General features: G+C 35.0%; 2 protein-coding genes across 4 annotated transcripts; one reads left to right on the forward strand and one right to left on the reverse strand.

Annotated features, from left to right (window-relative positions):
• Window positions 1-273: 273 nt before the first annotated feature.
• On the reverse strand, window positions 274-1,294 carry LOC132706838 (histone chaperone ASF1A). The gene is made up of 3 exons (XM_060678419.1): window positions 833-1,294; window positions 686-778; window positions 274-403 (listed from the first exon to the last, which is right to left on the reverse strand). Exons 1-3 carry the CDS (start codon window positions 939-941, stop codon window positions 381-383), a joined length of 225 nt encoding a protein of 74 aa, XP_060534402.1. The 5' UTR covers window positions 942-1,294; the 3' UTR covers window positions 274-380.
• Window positions 1,295-1,583: 289 nt separating this feature from the next.
• LOC132706831 (protein zyg-11 homolog B-like) lies at window positions 1,584-12,897 on the forward strand. Of its 3 annotated transcripts, XM_060678411.1 has the most exons (9): window positions 1,584-1,710; window positions 1,766-2,197; window positions 2,251-2,528; window positions 2,677-3,185; window positions 3,237-3,543; window positions 6,484-6,736; window positions 6,792-6,958; window positions 9,683-9,872; window positions 12,543-12,897. In XM_060678411.1, the coding sequence occupies exons 2-9, from the start codon at window positions 1,792-1,794 to the stop codon at window positions 12,686-12,688; spliced, it is 2,256 nt and encodes a 751-aa protein (XP_060534394.1). In that variant the 5' UTR covers window positions 1,584-1,710; window positions 1,766-1,791; the 3' UTR covers window positions 12,689-12,897. The 3 variants fall into 3 exon arrangements, 2 of the variants coding, with proteins under 2 accessions (XP_060534394.1, XP_060534393.1); XR_009619652.1 differs by having other exon boundaries at window positions 1,600-2,197; window positions 9,661-9,872; window positions 12,543-12,683; XM_060678410.1 differs by having other exon boundaries at window positions 1,603-2,197.
• The last annotated feature ends 172 nt before the right edge of the window (window positions 12,898-13,069 follow it).

Consider the following 13,069-nt stretch of genomic DNA (forward strand, 5'->3'; position numbering starts at 1 on the left):
AGAATTTTCGTTGAAGCTTGGTAACTGGGTGGGGGTTTCAGGATCGGCTTGCGATGTAGTTCCCGCACTGATTGTTTCGGAACTGGGTACATTCTCTTGAACTGTCTGTTCTTCCCAGTTGATTTTAAATCTTGTGACTCTTGGTTCGGAAGCCAAAATATTCCTAGTTACCTAATAAACGCAAACATTGACATGATTGAGTAACATGACAGAAGACAACACTCACCTTATCGAACTGAGGTGGACTAGGCAAGTTTTCTTTAAGTTCTGGATCACTATACTCATTGTTTATAAAATAACCCACCCTAATAAATTCTTGAGCTCTGTATGAACAGGTTAACAGGACAACGGTAACACCTATAGCATCGTTTTCTGGAATTCTAGAGACATTCGGTGGGTCCGCCTGCAAGCAACATACAACAAATCCATACTAAAGCAGAGGGTTTGCTAAGCTTTTAATATTCTCACAAATAATTTTAAATGTTTATGAACTTGTTATTTTAGCAAACAGAATTAGATGTTGTAATATGATAAGATAGGGCAATATCAGGTTAATGGGACATAGTTGCTCGTTGTTAAAAATATTTAAGTTTGCTCGCAAAATTGTCAAAAATTGTTTGGGTAGCAGGGTGAATATTTTTTTATCGTTATTTCTTACATACCTGAAATACAAACATGTGTTTACCTTCCGCAATAGGACCGACGAACACCGAATCCAGCACTTGATCGTATTCCTCAGACTCAGCGGACCCTACATATATCATTTTCCATTCCAGATCTGTTAACGAAAGGTTTGTAAAACATTTCAACGCGCGATGTAACCGAATCCTACCTTCTTTTAGTTCCTCTATACACTCGAACGTAATCTCAAACTGAAACGGATTTAAAAATGGGCTGGGGTTGTCCATAACCGTAATGTTACAAAGTTGAATTTTTGCCATTGTCCAGAAAAAACAACAGTTTAGAAAACAAGCAAAACTTAACTCGCGTTCGAACGGTCCTTGAAATTGGGAAAGATTCGAGTTACACAGGTATAAAATATGCAAACTCTACGGGAATAAAAAACGCTTTTTACCAATTTTTTTTTGTCAACTATCAACTATGATGTTTACGCGCCTTATAATTTCACGAGATGCCAATCGCGATCGCGTTAAATGTCATTCGCAAATGAAAATTTCCCTAGAAACAAGAAAACCGATGACGGAGGATAATAGTCTGTGGCCGGATAATTCATTGCTATAGGATTCACAAAATAATAATCACCACGCCGTTTTTATTTCTATAAAAGCATCAAAGTTTTAACAACAGCGGTTCATAATTTTGGAACCACTTACTCTTAAAAAAGTGGAAACTGAAAATGTTGTATTCTCAATGTTTTTTTTTGCAAATTAAGAAAAAGGCGGAGCATTTTCATTTCCACAATTATTACGTCAGCGATAATATGCGCAATTCTTTAACGTCAACGATCTCTGCGATCATAAACAACAAATTAATAATTGTTTGTTTTCGATTCGACGTAAATAAAAAATTGTCCATCGTTCGCGGTACTCACAGATTATAAATATAAACAGTGCTTTAGATGGGCGATTTCATGGTTAGAGGACCAAACTGTCAAAGTTTGACAAATTTACATTCAGAATTCGCGATTACACTTTTGGCAAAAAGAAAATGTGTTTTTGTTTTGGTGAATACCCCTTGATTAAGTCCAGGGTTGTCCAATATGCTAATTAAAAACGCGTAAATATTTAAATTGTCGTATTTGAAGATATCGAATTAACTATCACCCTAAACATGTGTGAAAATCCTTCGTCGTTGGAAGAATGCTGCCTGGACGTAATATGCGAAAATATACTGACTTACATCGAGCCTCAGATCCAGACCAAAGACGGTTGGACCAGTACTATTGAGGGTAGCGACTGTTACGATGATGAACGCAGCGATAAGCGCTATAAATTTCGAGATCCAGATATTTATCTTATTAACAAGGTATCTGAAAGACTTATGAACAGGATGATGGAGAAAAGGATACTGTGTGACGCCACACTTAACATATTTTCTGAGCGTAACACTAAACTCAGGTCGGTTAAGATAAAAAACTGCAAGGTAACAAAATGTGGACTCCAAATGCTCAAGCAGCATAAAATAACAGACTTGGAGGTGGTTAATTTGAAGAACGTTAGTATAGGAGATATTTTAGGTGATGACGGTAGCTGCAGCTTTGGCAGAGGCTAGTAACTGCTTTGTTTGCAGATTGCCTTAACGAGTGGACAGTTCAGAACCTCATGAACGCAAATTTTTCCAAGTGTACATTTATAGATATATGTAGGTATAGTTTTATGGTTAGAATTAGCAACTTGAAAGCGTTGAAGAGCCTAAACCTCTCTTACACCGAGTTTAATCAGGCCATGTATAAAATAATTTGTGAGGATCTCAAAAACCTGGAGAAATTGGATATATCTGGCACCCTGATCAAAGACTTGAGGCCTTTGGCTTTGTTAGCAGATAAACTCACCAGCCTATCGATATGTGTGAGTATTACTGGACATTTTTCTCTTTTTACTATTTCTTTGTCTTTTCTTTATACTTTTCGAGGGTGAACAGGTTGAAAACTGAAATCATTTAATTTTTCACCTTGAAATTTTTTTTTAAATTATAAGAATGCATTTCCTGGCTCAGGACTTGAATGCTGCCAGTGAGTCCATGATCCCAACACTACAGTTATTGAGGAACTTGAAATACCTAGACATCAGCCTTTTTAATGACAAAGTTGACTCGCACCATCTGCCACACACGTATGTCGTAGCGGAATTGCTGGAAACTGAGCATATTTTCCCTCATCTCGTCTCTCTGGACGTGTCTGGCTGGAAAGATGTCGTCGCCAGGGATCCCCTATTGCGTTTCATCAACACCCACCCAAGGTTGGAGTTTTTGGGCATCGTTTTCGACGCTGTGACATTCGATCCTGTCTTTTGCGACATCAAGTCGCGCGACAATTTCCAAAATCTGAGGATAGCGGGACTGGGAACGGAACAACAGATAAAAGTCACGTTGCAATGCTACAAGGAGCGATCTAACTATGTGCAGAAGGCGCTCTACCACCTGTTTCAGCTCACCACCTCTTTCTCGGAGGCCAGGCCCGACATTTTCAATTTGGTGTTGCCTGTGATGGAAGCCCATTCCTCCAGGTGATATTTCAATTGAGCCTACCTCGACCTTGTCTATGTTCTGGGTTTTAGGTTTGGTGTGCAGATGGCGGCCACCGCCTGCCTCTATAATTTGACGCGAGGCGAGCTCAGCAAAAACATACACCCCAAAGCACTAAGCAGGGGGGTCGACTTGACCCTGATCGCCATGGAGACCTTCCCCGACGAATTTCAACTACAGAAGAACTCGTTGCTCACGTTATGCAGCGATCGTATCCTACAAGAGGTCAATTTCGACAGGTTCAGGTGCGCCCGGCTGGTTCTGGACGCCCTCTGCGGCTTCGAGGACGTAAACATGAACCGAATGGCGGTAGCGATATGCAGTATCTTGGCGTCGAAGGTATATATTGAGCAAAGTATATATATCGCAGTTCATAACATTTTAATTAATTAAACTTATCCTAATATGCATTAGTCACATTTAAATTGGTCAAAAAATGTTTGTTAATGAGCCTTGATTTAAAAATCAATATCAAATCAATTATTTTTAATTTAAATTTTTTTTAATTCTGTTGGTTTAATATTATTTGGTCACTTAATGCAGAATTTTTTTTCCAATGTCAAGCTTCAATGAGGAGCTCAAATGAAAAATCTGGATCAATGTAAAGTCCCAGGAACTTTATATGAACTCATGTAACGAAGACTATAGTAATTTATTATTTCTAGTTTTGAGAAAAATAAGTTTAAAGTATTTGATCTATTACTATTCTTTTTTTATTAGACAAGATATCCCAATTGTTTTTTGTGAGTCTTCTAGACTTAGTTTGTCTTTAATAAAGAACCACAAATAATTTGTTTTTTTCATTTTCTTAATTTTTTTCAAGTTACTTGCTCTATGCTCAATATTAATTTTATTGTGTTTTTTGTATAATCTAGACTCTAGTGTAAGAGCTACATTTTTTCATACAACCTAGTTAATTATCTATAAAAACTATTCAGTGCTAATTTTTTGAGCTTCTACCCAAGTTCTACCTTTCTTTTTCAAAATGTTTTCCTGAGTGATGTCGCATGTTTCTCCAGATCTTCCTGCTTCTTTCTTTAATTGACCTTTACTTTGCTAAACTCTTTTAACCTGCATAGTGCTACTAAATCTCTGTAAATTGCCTCACCATCCAACTGCTTTCTTTTCTATGTATTTCTGTGTGTCGTCTTTTATGTGCATTTCTTATTTTGTCCCTTCTGGTCGCTCCTTTAAATCTTCTCAGGTATTTCATCTCTGCTACTCTAATTTTACTCTTGTCCCTATCTGACAATACTGACAATGGTCTGTAAATTGATTTAAAACTTCCATTTTAGTTTCTTTTTATTGATGAGCCTCTTACTCAATGCACAGCATACCTTATCTGTATTCTATCTTCCTCTTTCTTCCAACATGATTCCCAAGGACTGGAAGCTACTCCAATCTCTTTTCCAATTTCTTCTAGCTTAAATTTGATAAAAAAAAATTTTTTTTTACTTTAAAGCTGTTTGCAATATACCCTCCATAAGACTAACTGTTATAATAATAGAACAATGAAATAATAACTATTGAATCATTGTTAATTATTGATTCAAAGATTTTGGATACAGTTGGATTTATTGTAATGGCTCTGTAGTTATTTAAATCCCTTTTACTGTCTTTTTTAAATATAGGCATAATTTTAAGACTATTGCATAGGTTAGTTTATTATTTTTGTTTTTGTTGTTTGGTTAAAATTATTGGTGGGTTTCTAAAATTATTACTGGTATTGTTGGTGGTGATTGGAGTACGTTTTGGCAAGGGTTTGATATTTACAAATATTCTACTTTCCTGGACCTACTTATATATTGTTTGAGAGGGGCGGAGCTAAAAGAGGCCATGAACATTGTGTCAGATGACTGATTCCCATATTGCTGAAAGGTAAAGACCTGAGACGCGGTTAAGATTATTTGGTTGCTTATACATTTCTATAGATTTTCCTATTTTTCATTTTTAAAAGAATTGATTGCATGCAAGAATTTCAGTTTTATCAAATCAAATTTGATGTCCAGTTTTGTGATTGTGTTCGGCAACTGCTGATGAGTTTATTTGTCTTAGTTGTAAGGCTCTTTCGTGTTCTTTGAGTCTAGTTGATATTTTTCGTTCGGTCTGTCCAATGTATTTTTTGCGCATATGCATAAAATGCTGTGAACTTTTCGGACTCATTGTCTATGGAAAATTATTATCTCAGCCCGAGTCACTATTATTAAACACCTTACATCTGCTCTTCTCTCTAATAATTTCCACGTTAGAGATATTAAGCGGTCATTTTCTATAAGGGACAAACTCAGGTTGGCGATGTGGTTCTACCAAATTTCTGCCCCCTTGCGAAATCGGAACGATTTGAGAACCAATTTCCTAATGCTGATGCACCTCCACCAGTCGACAAGTTTCGATATTCAGATAAATCGTAGATACTACAATTCTACCGATTGATTCGACCAACCTCGGAATATCTGCCGACTGCGCCACTTTTCTAAACTTTGTTTTTCTAAATTACAAAAATTAGTAGTTTACCGTAACAGTATATTCAACTGAATAACTAGCAAATAAGCAAAACAAAAGTTTTATGTGATTAAAAGCTGACGCGGCAAAATCTAACTATACTTGCGTGCATAGAAGTCGATCCACTGTAAATTTTCGACTTTAACTACATTTTTTTTATAAACTGTTCTGCAGATCAAAAAAGGAAACATGCTGTTTAAAAAAAAAATAATATGCTTTAATATGGACTTAAATTTGTCAAGAGTGTTGATCTTTTATATGCGTAGCAACGGATAAATAAATGAAATGTGCTTATGTGGTAGTTAAAACGGGAGCAACAATTTTGTCAAAGACTTAAATTGCTTTTACAACCTTAATTTTCAAATTATTCGTTTTTTATAGAATGAGCTAAAACGAAGAATTCAAGCTAGAATTCGACCTTAACCTCGACCTGAGCTTATTGTTGCAGTAGAGGAAGAGTGGTTTAACATTACACAAGCTATAGCGAACTTGATTAGATCTATGCTTAATCGTGTAAGAGTTGTTAACTGTCACTAAGCCTATTTCTTTTAGTAATAAAAAAAACTTAATTTGCCTTCGCGAATCCTAAGAAGCCGAAATAAATATTAATCGGTTTAAACCCGTATTAAAGCGTAGTATTAAAGTCAAATGGTTATAATGGTGTGATCGCATTTGCTGCCATTATTATGACATAGTCATCTTTCCTGATATTTATTATAAGCATGTTCTTCCTATGGGTGTAGTTCTGGTTCGTCACAAAATTCGCGTGTATTTTAGGTGTCTACGGAAGAGACGTCCGAGTTGGGCGCGAGACCCGTCTACATGCGCAAACTGCTCGCGATGGTGCAAAGCCGCGTTGAATCCCGACTGTCCGACATAACCTTAAAGTTTACCCTGAGCGCCCTCTGGAATTTGACGGACGAGAGTGCCGCCACCTGCAACGTGTTCTTGGAACAAGGCGGCGCGGTCTTGTTCCTGAACGTTCTGAGGACTTTTAGGGACAACTCGGCCATAGAAACGAAAATTTTGGGTCAGTATATTTCGGGGAGGTCGCGCGCCATGAAAAAATAACATCTTCACTACAGGTTTACTGAACAATATCGCGGAGGTGGCGAAACTGCGTCAGAATCTCATTACCGACGCGTTGGTCAATGAACTGTTCGTCCTGCTCAAGTCGGAGAACATAGACGTGAGTTACTTCGCTGCCGGCATCGTAGCTCACCTAACTTCGGACGGGGACGAGCATTGGAAGGTACTTTTTTTTTGATAGGCTACTGTAATACTATTTACACATCTTCTGGATTCCTCTCGCTTCTTCTTCAGAGCTCAACTGCAATATTTTTTTTGGGTTAAACTCTGAAGAAGCCAACAGGATGATTGGCGAAATGTAAGCAAGTTCAATTCAACAACAACGAGCGATGCAGGAGAAATCCAGGAGTTTTGTAAATAGTAGTGGGAGGTATGGTAATTTTGTTATTTCTTAATAAAAATCTTTATTGAAGGGAGACGTCAATGAGTGTGATAGTTGGCTTATTGTCTCTCTGGAAATACGTCACGCTGGTTTCAAATAACGTGTTTCATATATAATTAATATTTTAGCAATGATCCCTAATCTAGACGCTCGAAAACGCCGCCAGAGTTTGTCCAAAATGTTTTATAACTTCAAAAACTAAAATTTTCTTGCAAATCTGATCACAACTAATATAAATTCTTTAACATTTGTTTGCAATGTAATAAATAAAAATTATTTTAATTCTCAATTACAGATAATACTAACTTTAAACAAACATAAAAAACTACTCCCCTTCACTGTTTTCAGAATCAGAACTAAATTGTAGGATGTCTTATTCTAATTACAAATGGTGCAAGGTCTGAAGCATCACATATCTGTATTGTCTTCCAAGCTTCTCGGATAACCCTTTCTGTCTTAGTATTTTTAACCAACCAATCAACCTCTGCTTTGTCCATGACTCTCTTGGAATATTCTCTACAGGGCCGAATGATAGTTTGCATAGTCCATCACTGTCAAACCTTTTGGAGGAAGATTGGGTACCAGGTGATTTTTAAAATAATTTCCAAAGTTTTCCCTCCGTTTAGCAATAATTAAATTTTTATCAATTTTTTTAATACTGTTGCACAAATCGTTCTCGAAAAGGAATGGTATCAATTATAATTGACATTGACATTGACTAAGAAAGTTAAAATATTGACTGAAAGTTGAGGTCAGTGAGATGTATCTGTAAACATTTTGAAATATTTGTTTAAAATGTTAATTCTCTCACAAAAATCGTTCCTGATGGAGAACGGTACCTTCTATCCTCCAATTTAGAGGAAGTACCAAAATGTGTAACTTATAAATTTCAGGCTTCACGGATTATAAACGAGCGAGATATAAAAATTCAAAAATTAACTATAAAATATTGAGTAATTAGAACGCAACTATTCCAACAAAAATAAAACAAATTTTAATGTTGTTTATTTCAAATATTATATTCTTAAATTTACTTATTGTATTTATCAAGCTTATTCTAAGAGGCAACAACAGGTCCAAAATATTTTAAAAATTATTTTTATAAAGTTCACATACAGGCGTGAAACAACCTCTTTAATTCAAAAACTACGAACGATGGAAAAAAATAGAAAAGTTGTATAATTTCATCTAGATTTTTTTAATTTGTCATAAATAAATGTGTTCCGTTCATCTGAGATAAATACTAGCTTTCTTATTTTAAATAGAAACCCCCGTTTTTGTTGTTGGAAACGCAGTGAGAATATTAAAATTAATTTATACGACTTGTAGTGCTCAAACTTTATTTATTTATTTTTATTTTTGTAATGTAAATGTAGTATATCCCTCCTCTAAACCCAAAAATTCTTTGTGGATATTTTCTCTGATACTATTGTCTTCTGGTTAAAGCCATACTTCTGTTGTTTTCAATATAACAATTAAATTGATCTAATCTTTCATTTTCTAAGTACATTCTAGCTTTTAATGGAAAAATCAGATTAATTAAACCAAATAATAAATAAATAACATGTAGCCATATTATAGCATTATTCTTCTACTTTCGGTGCCATATTAGGTCCCTCTAACATTGGCAGTTACAATGACGAGTTGTTCGCAGTTGTCAGCTATTCCTGTCCAGTCTGTAATATTTTTGAGAGGTGACATCTGTTTCGTGTCAATTCCTCTACATTCCTCGATTTTTCCTATCATTATAAATTGGAGGATTCTGTATCGCTTTCCTCTAAGAACGTGTCCCGCATATGCTATTTTTTCTTACCTTGATAGCTCACGAACTCTAACTCTTTAATACCACTTCGTTGGTCTGCCTAGCTGTCAACGGTCAGTCGAGGTCCAGGTTTTAGCCCCATATACCCATATAGACCAAATATAACACTTGATCATAAGTTAGAGGAGACTGGTCTAGTCGTTCTGTAATATAGCATGCAAGATACTTGAAATGGCTAACTGTTTCAATGTTCTGTTGTCTATTTTTAAGGAAACACCAACGTGCTTATTATTAGAATAGGAAAATGTTAAATCTTACCTTACTTTTTAATACCCAATCGGATAAAATTGAAAAAAACAGGCTTTTTTGTAATTTAACTTTTGTACTTCTTTTTTGCTCGCCCTGTATTAATTTACACCTCGTTCCCCAAGGAATCCATCCAAAATTAAATAATTAGAGGAAAAATTTGACGAAAACGCTTAGACCTAGGTAATAGGACATTGTTCATGAAATCTATGTACAATTTTTTATTTATCTATTAGATTAACGGAACGTCCTCTATACAAGAAAAATTAAAAAAATATTTCGGTCAACTATAGAGGAAGATTTGTTGGATATACTCTCCCACTAGTTTTCAATTCTAAAATTTGTTCATTTAAATTTTGTAGTTAAAAAAAAAGACGATCAATTTACAATTTACAATCAGAAAGAGTGTCTGTAGATTGGAGTCGGATCCTGTTTAGGTTACCACTCACACAAGGAACGAGATGCTGACCGAGTTGGAGCAGTCGGTGTCCCAGTGGAGGGTACCAGACGGGGAGATGGTCGCCTACCGCAGTTTCAAACCCTTCTTTCCTCTGCTTAGGGTCGACATGAACTACCAGGTGCAGCTGTGGGCCGTTTGGGCTATCCACCACGTCTGTACTAAAAATCGTGAGTGTTTACTTTGCGTTTTGTTCACATTGCTGATCATCTATTCTAACTAGTCACATATTGCTATATGGAAACATTTTAAGTTACAATATATATTATATATCCTAATTAAAATATTATCTTTTTTTTGTTTTCTGATGGTTTTAATTGCTTTCAAGTGACTAGGATGGTAGTTAAAAGCTGTAATAATCTGTGCTGGGGCATCTGAAGAACTACCTGAAGGCTTAAGCGATAATAATGATTGATACCATCCCAAAAAAAATTAATGAGGAAAAAACACCGAAGTCACTATACGGGTACATGCAAGCAATCTTAAGTGACGTTACTGCCAATCGCAATCAAAATATTACCTTAATGAATGGATACTGTAATAGTCTGGGATGGGGCTTACGAAACACTCCCTGAAGCCTTAAGCGATAATAGTGATAAATATCCTTTTTAGTTATAATTATTCCATTGACATAGGTCGAACTTGTCATTTACAAAAAATATATACATATATTAGTGAAATCGCGCTTCTACAATCAGTACATATAAGACTGTATTATATGTACTGATTGTATAAACGCGATTTGACTAATATATGTATATATTTTTTGTATTTTTTTGTTTGACTACATATACAGCTTGTTTTAACACAAAAACATATTTTTTTAAAAATTAGTGGAGAGGATTGAACTAGAGACTACCTCTATTATTCTTACTAACTAAATTTAATTTTATTTATTTTTGTTTCCTGCATTTTTCTCAAAAACTACAGAACCTACAAAAATAAATTAGTTGGGTGTTGTCAAACGGTTTCATTTTTTAGCGTTATTTATCAATTATCTTCTAATAATAATAAACGACTTAGGAAGTGACAGCAACCGATTAGATTTTTTTATCTCGTTATGCTTTGCTTTAGGTTTTTTTTTTAATATGGAAACGATAATTGCATATTATTCATAAATTATTCCTTAAATTTAGTTAAGAAGTACGATAGGGGTAGTGGTAATGCAATCTTTTTGATCATTAAAAAAAACATATAGGGAGTGTGTTTACAATTTTTTATTATTTTCGATAAAAATACAACAGTGTTAGTTTTCCACCATATTTGTAGTATTGTAATGGTTGGTTTTTCACACAACGTTTATATAACAAACCATTCGTTATTTTAAAATAGGCATCGCCTCCTTGAGTTTTCTGCATTTGTTTCGAAATATCATGTATAACACAATAAATACAGACATGATAAATGTTTTTGGCTTTGTTTTGTTTTTAACATTTGATATATTATTTTAAAAAAATGACACATCGGATTACAAAACTAAACTGAATATTCACACTGAGCAAAGTTAAACAAGAGACTGGAAGATTAACAATCAAAATAAAAAACCGAAATCTTGGACAGTACAAAAGCTTCTCGCCAAGAAAATTCGAAAGTTTGTGCTTCATTTGTTTAACTGCCAAGATAGCATCGTCCTTGAAAATTGCTGATACAAATTAAAAAAAAAAACAAAACATAATACAACAACAGTTATTGAGAAATGGGACTTAAGTGAAACTGGTTTGCATTCTACTCCGCACCGACGCAGGAGAAATGCAGAAGATATATAAATAGTGTATGAGATACTTATTACAAATCAAATTAAGCTAAAATGGAACGTTATATGTTGCGAATTACAGGTTCTCTATGTTAGTTCGGCAAAAATTTTTGAGTCTGTTTAAAAGCCATTTTTCTTTCAAATTAAGAACAACATGGTTCATACAAGGGTTGGTCTATTCTGACTAATCTTATCGTTTTCATTCAGGGAACGTACCAGGCAACGGCGAATGATAGTGACGTCTGCGTTGCTTTTACAGACTTTTCTAAACCCTTTGAAAGGTTGATGACTTCATTTTGGCTGTTAAACTTAAAAATTTCAGTCTACGTGGGAGGGTTCTGGACCTTTTAAAAAAATATTTGCAAAATAGAACCATGTATGTTGCTGCTAGTGGCATAAAATCGGCTTGCGTGGATGTGACTTCTGGCGTTCCACAGGGTTCACACTTGGCTCCCTTGGTCTTTGTTCTATTTTTATTTGAAATAGGAACTTGTTTTCTAAACTCTCATAATACAAAAATTTCTACTATTATTAACTCGCCTTTACATATAGTAAAGTTGCAAGCTGACTTAAACAGATTTTCTGAGTACTGCACTCTGAATCGACTCCACCTAAATAGTGATACATGTCACTCCACAGTATACTATTAAAACACATTAAAAGGTTTAGGGGTTATTCTGGACTCTTAAACTGTTGTTCGAGCCCCGTGTAGAGACTAAAATTGGGAAGCACTGCGTAATTTAGGATTTATTTTGAGAACTATTGAGGGTTTTAAGAGCCCAGATGTTTTAATGACATTATATTACATTATAGTAAGAAGCGTACTGGAGTATCCGTCAACGGTTTGAAGTCCGAAGTATGCTCTTAATTCGCGTTTCAAATTAGTCTGCTCCAAGCAGTCTGTTGAGTAACCTTGCTTGTATAAATGAATAAATAAATATATACAATTGGAAGTTGTAAAAATAATTTAAAAAATATTGTTTGTTTTATTTTTTTAAATAATTTTCTAGTTCTTGGGGGCTCTTGTGTCAGCAACTTGTCATATTATTTTTTTTATCAAATTGTTCTGGCAGTCCATTATTTCCAGCCAAACGCTACTGCCCAATGCTGCAGGAGGAAAGGGGCCACTCACTGCTCACCGATCTGATGAACTACGCTGGTTCTCATTGGGAAATCAAGCGGATCAGTTGTCAGATCCTGGACACCCTAACGAAGAATGGTGTTCAAGTCTGAAGCGACCATTGTGATTCGTTTATATATTTATATAGTCCAATTGTGGGTGTTTATAAATGAAACCGTACTCTTTAAGCGCGAAACGTCGTCAAAAAGTCTGAAAAAAATCGTTACTTATAAATATAGGAAAATGTTGTATCGCTACGTGCCAATAATTCACGTAGAGACTGTAATAAGGTGTAAAACCCTAGTCAAAATATATGTCGTTGTTAGAAGATGTAGTCGTTTCTTTTCGCATTTACCCGTTAAAACCCGACTCAGTCAAACACTATTTTTAAGTCCACAAAATTGAATTAAATACAAATATATTTTGTATCGGAAATTATATGAAATAGGCTATATTTAACCAATTCAACAAAAAATAAATTTACCAATCTGCGA

The sequence above is a fragment of the Cylas formicarius genome, unplaced genomic scaffold (assembly GCF_029955315.1).
Source record: "Cylas formicarius isolate icCylForm1 unplaced genomic scaffold, icCylForm1.1 PGA_scaffold_8__14_contigs__length_24414737, whole genome shotgun sequence".
NCBI classification, from domain to species: Eukaryota; Metazoa; Arthropoda; class Insecta; order Coleoptera; family Brentidae; genus Cylas; species Cylas formicarius.

Bases quoted from the DNA above. Each gene is read 5' to 3' on its own strand.
- LOC132706831 (XM_060678411.1), top strand. From the start codon at position 1,792: ATGTGTGAAAATCCTTCGTCGTTGGAAGAATGCTGCCTGGACGTAATA. The intron at 6,737-6,791 runs GTCAGTATATTT...TCTTCACTACAG, and splicing joins CATAGAAACGAAAATTTTGG to GTTTACTGAACAATATCGCG. The intron at 6,959-9,682 runs GTACTTTTTTTT...GATCCTGTTTAG, and splicing joins ACGGGGACGAGCATTGGAAG to GTTACCACTCACACAAGGAA.
- LOC132706838 (XM_060678419.1), bottom strand. From the start codon at position 941: ATGGCAAAAATTCAACTTTGTAACATTACGGTTATGGACAACCCCAGC. The intron at 779-832 runs GTAGGATTCGGT...TTTCGTTAACAG, and splicing joins TATAGAGGAACTAAAAGAAG to ATCTGGAATGGAAAATGATA. The intron at 404-685 runs GTAAACACATGT...TGTTGCTTGCAG, and splicing joins CGTCGGTCCTATTGCGGAAG to GCGGACCCACCGAATGTCTC.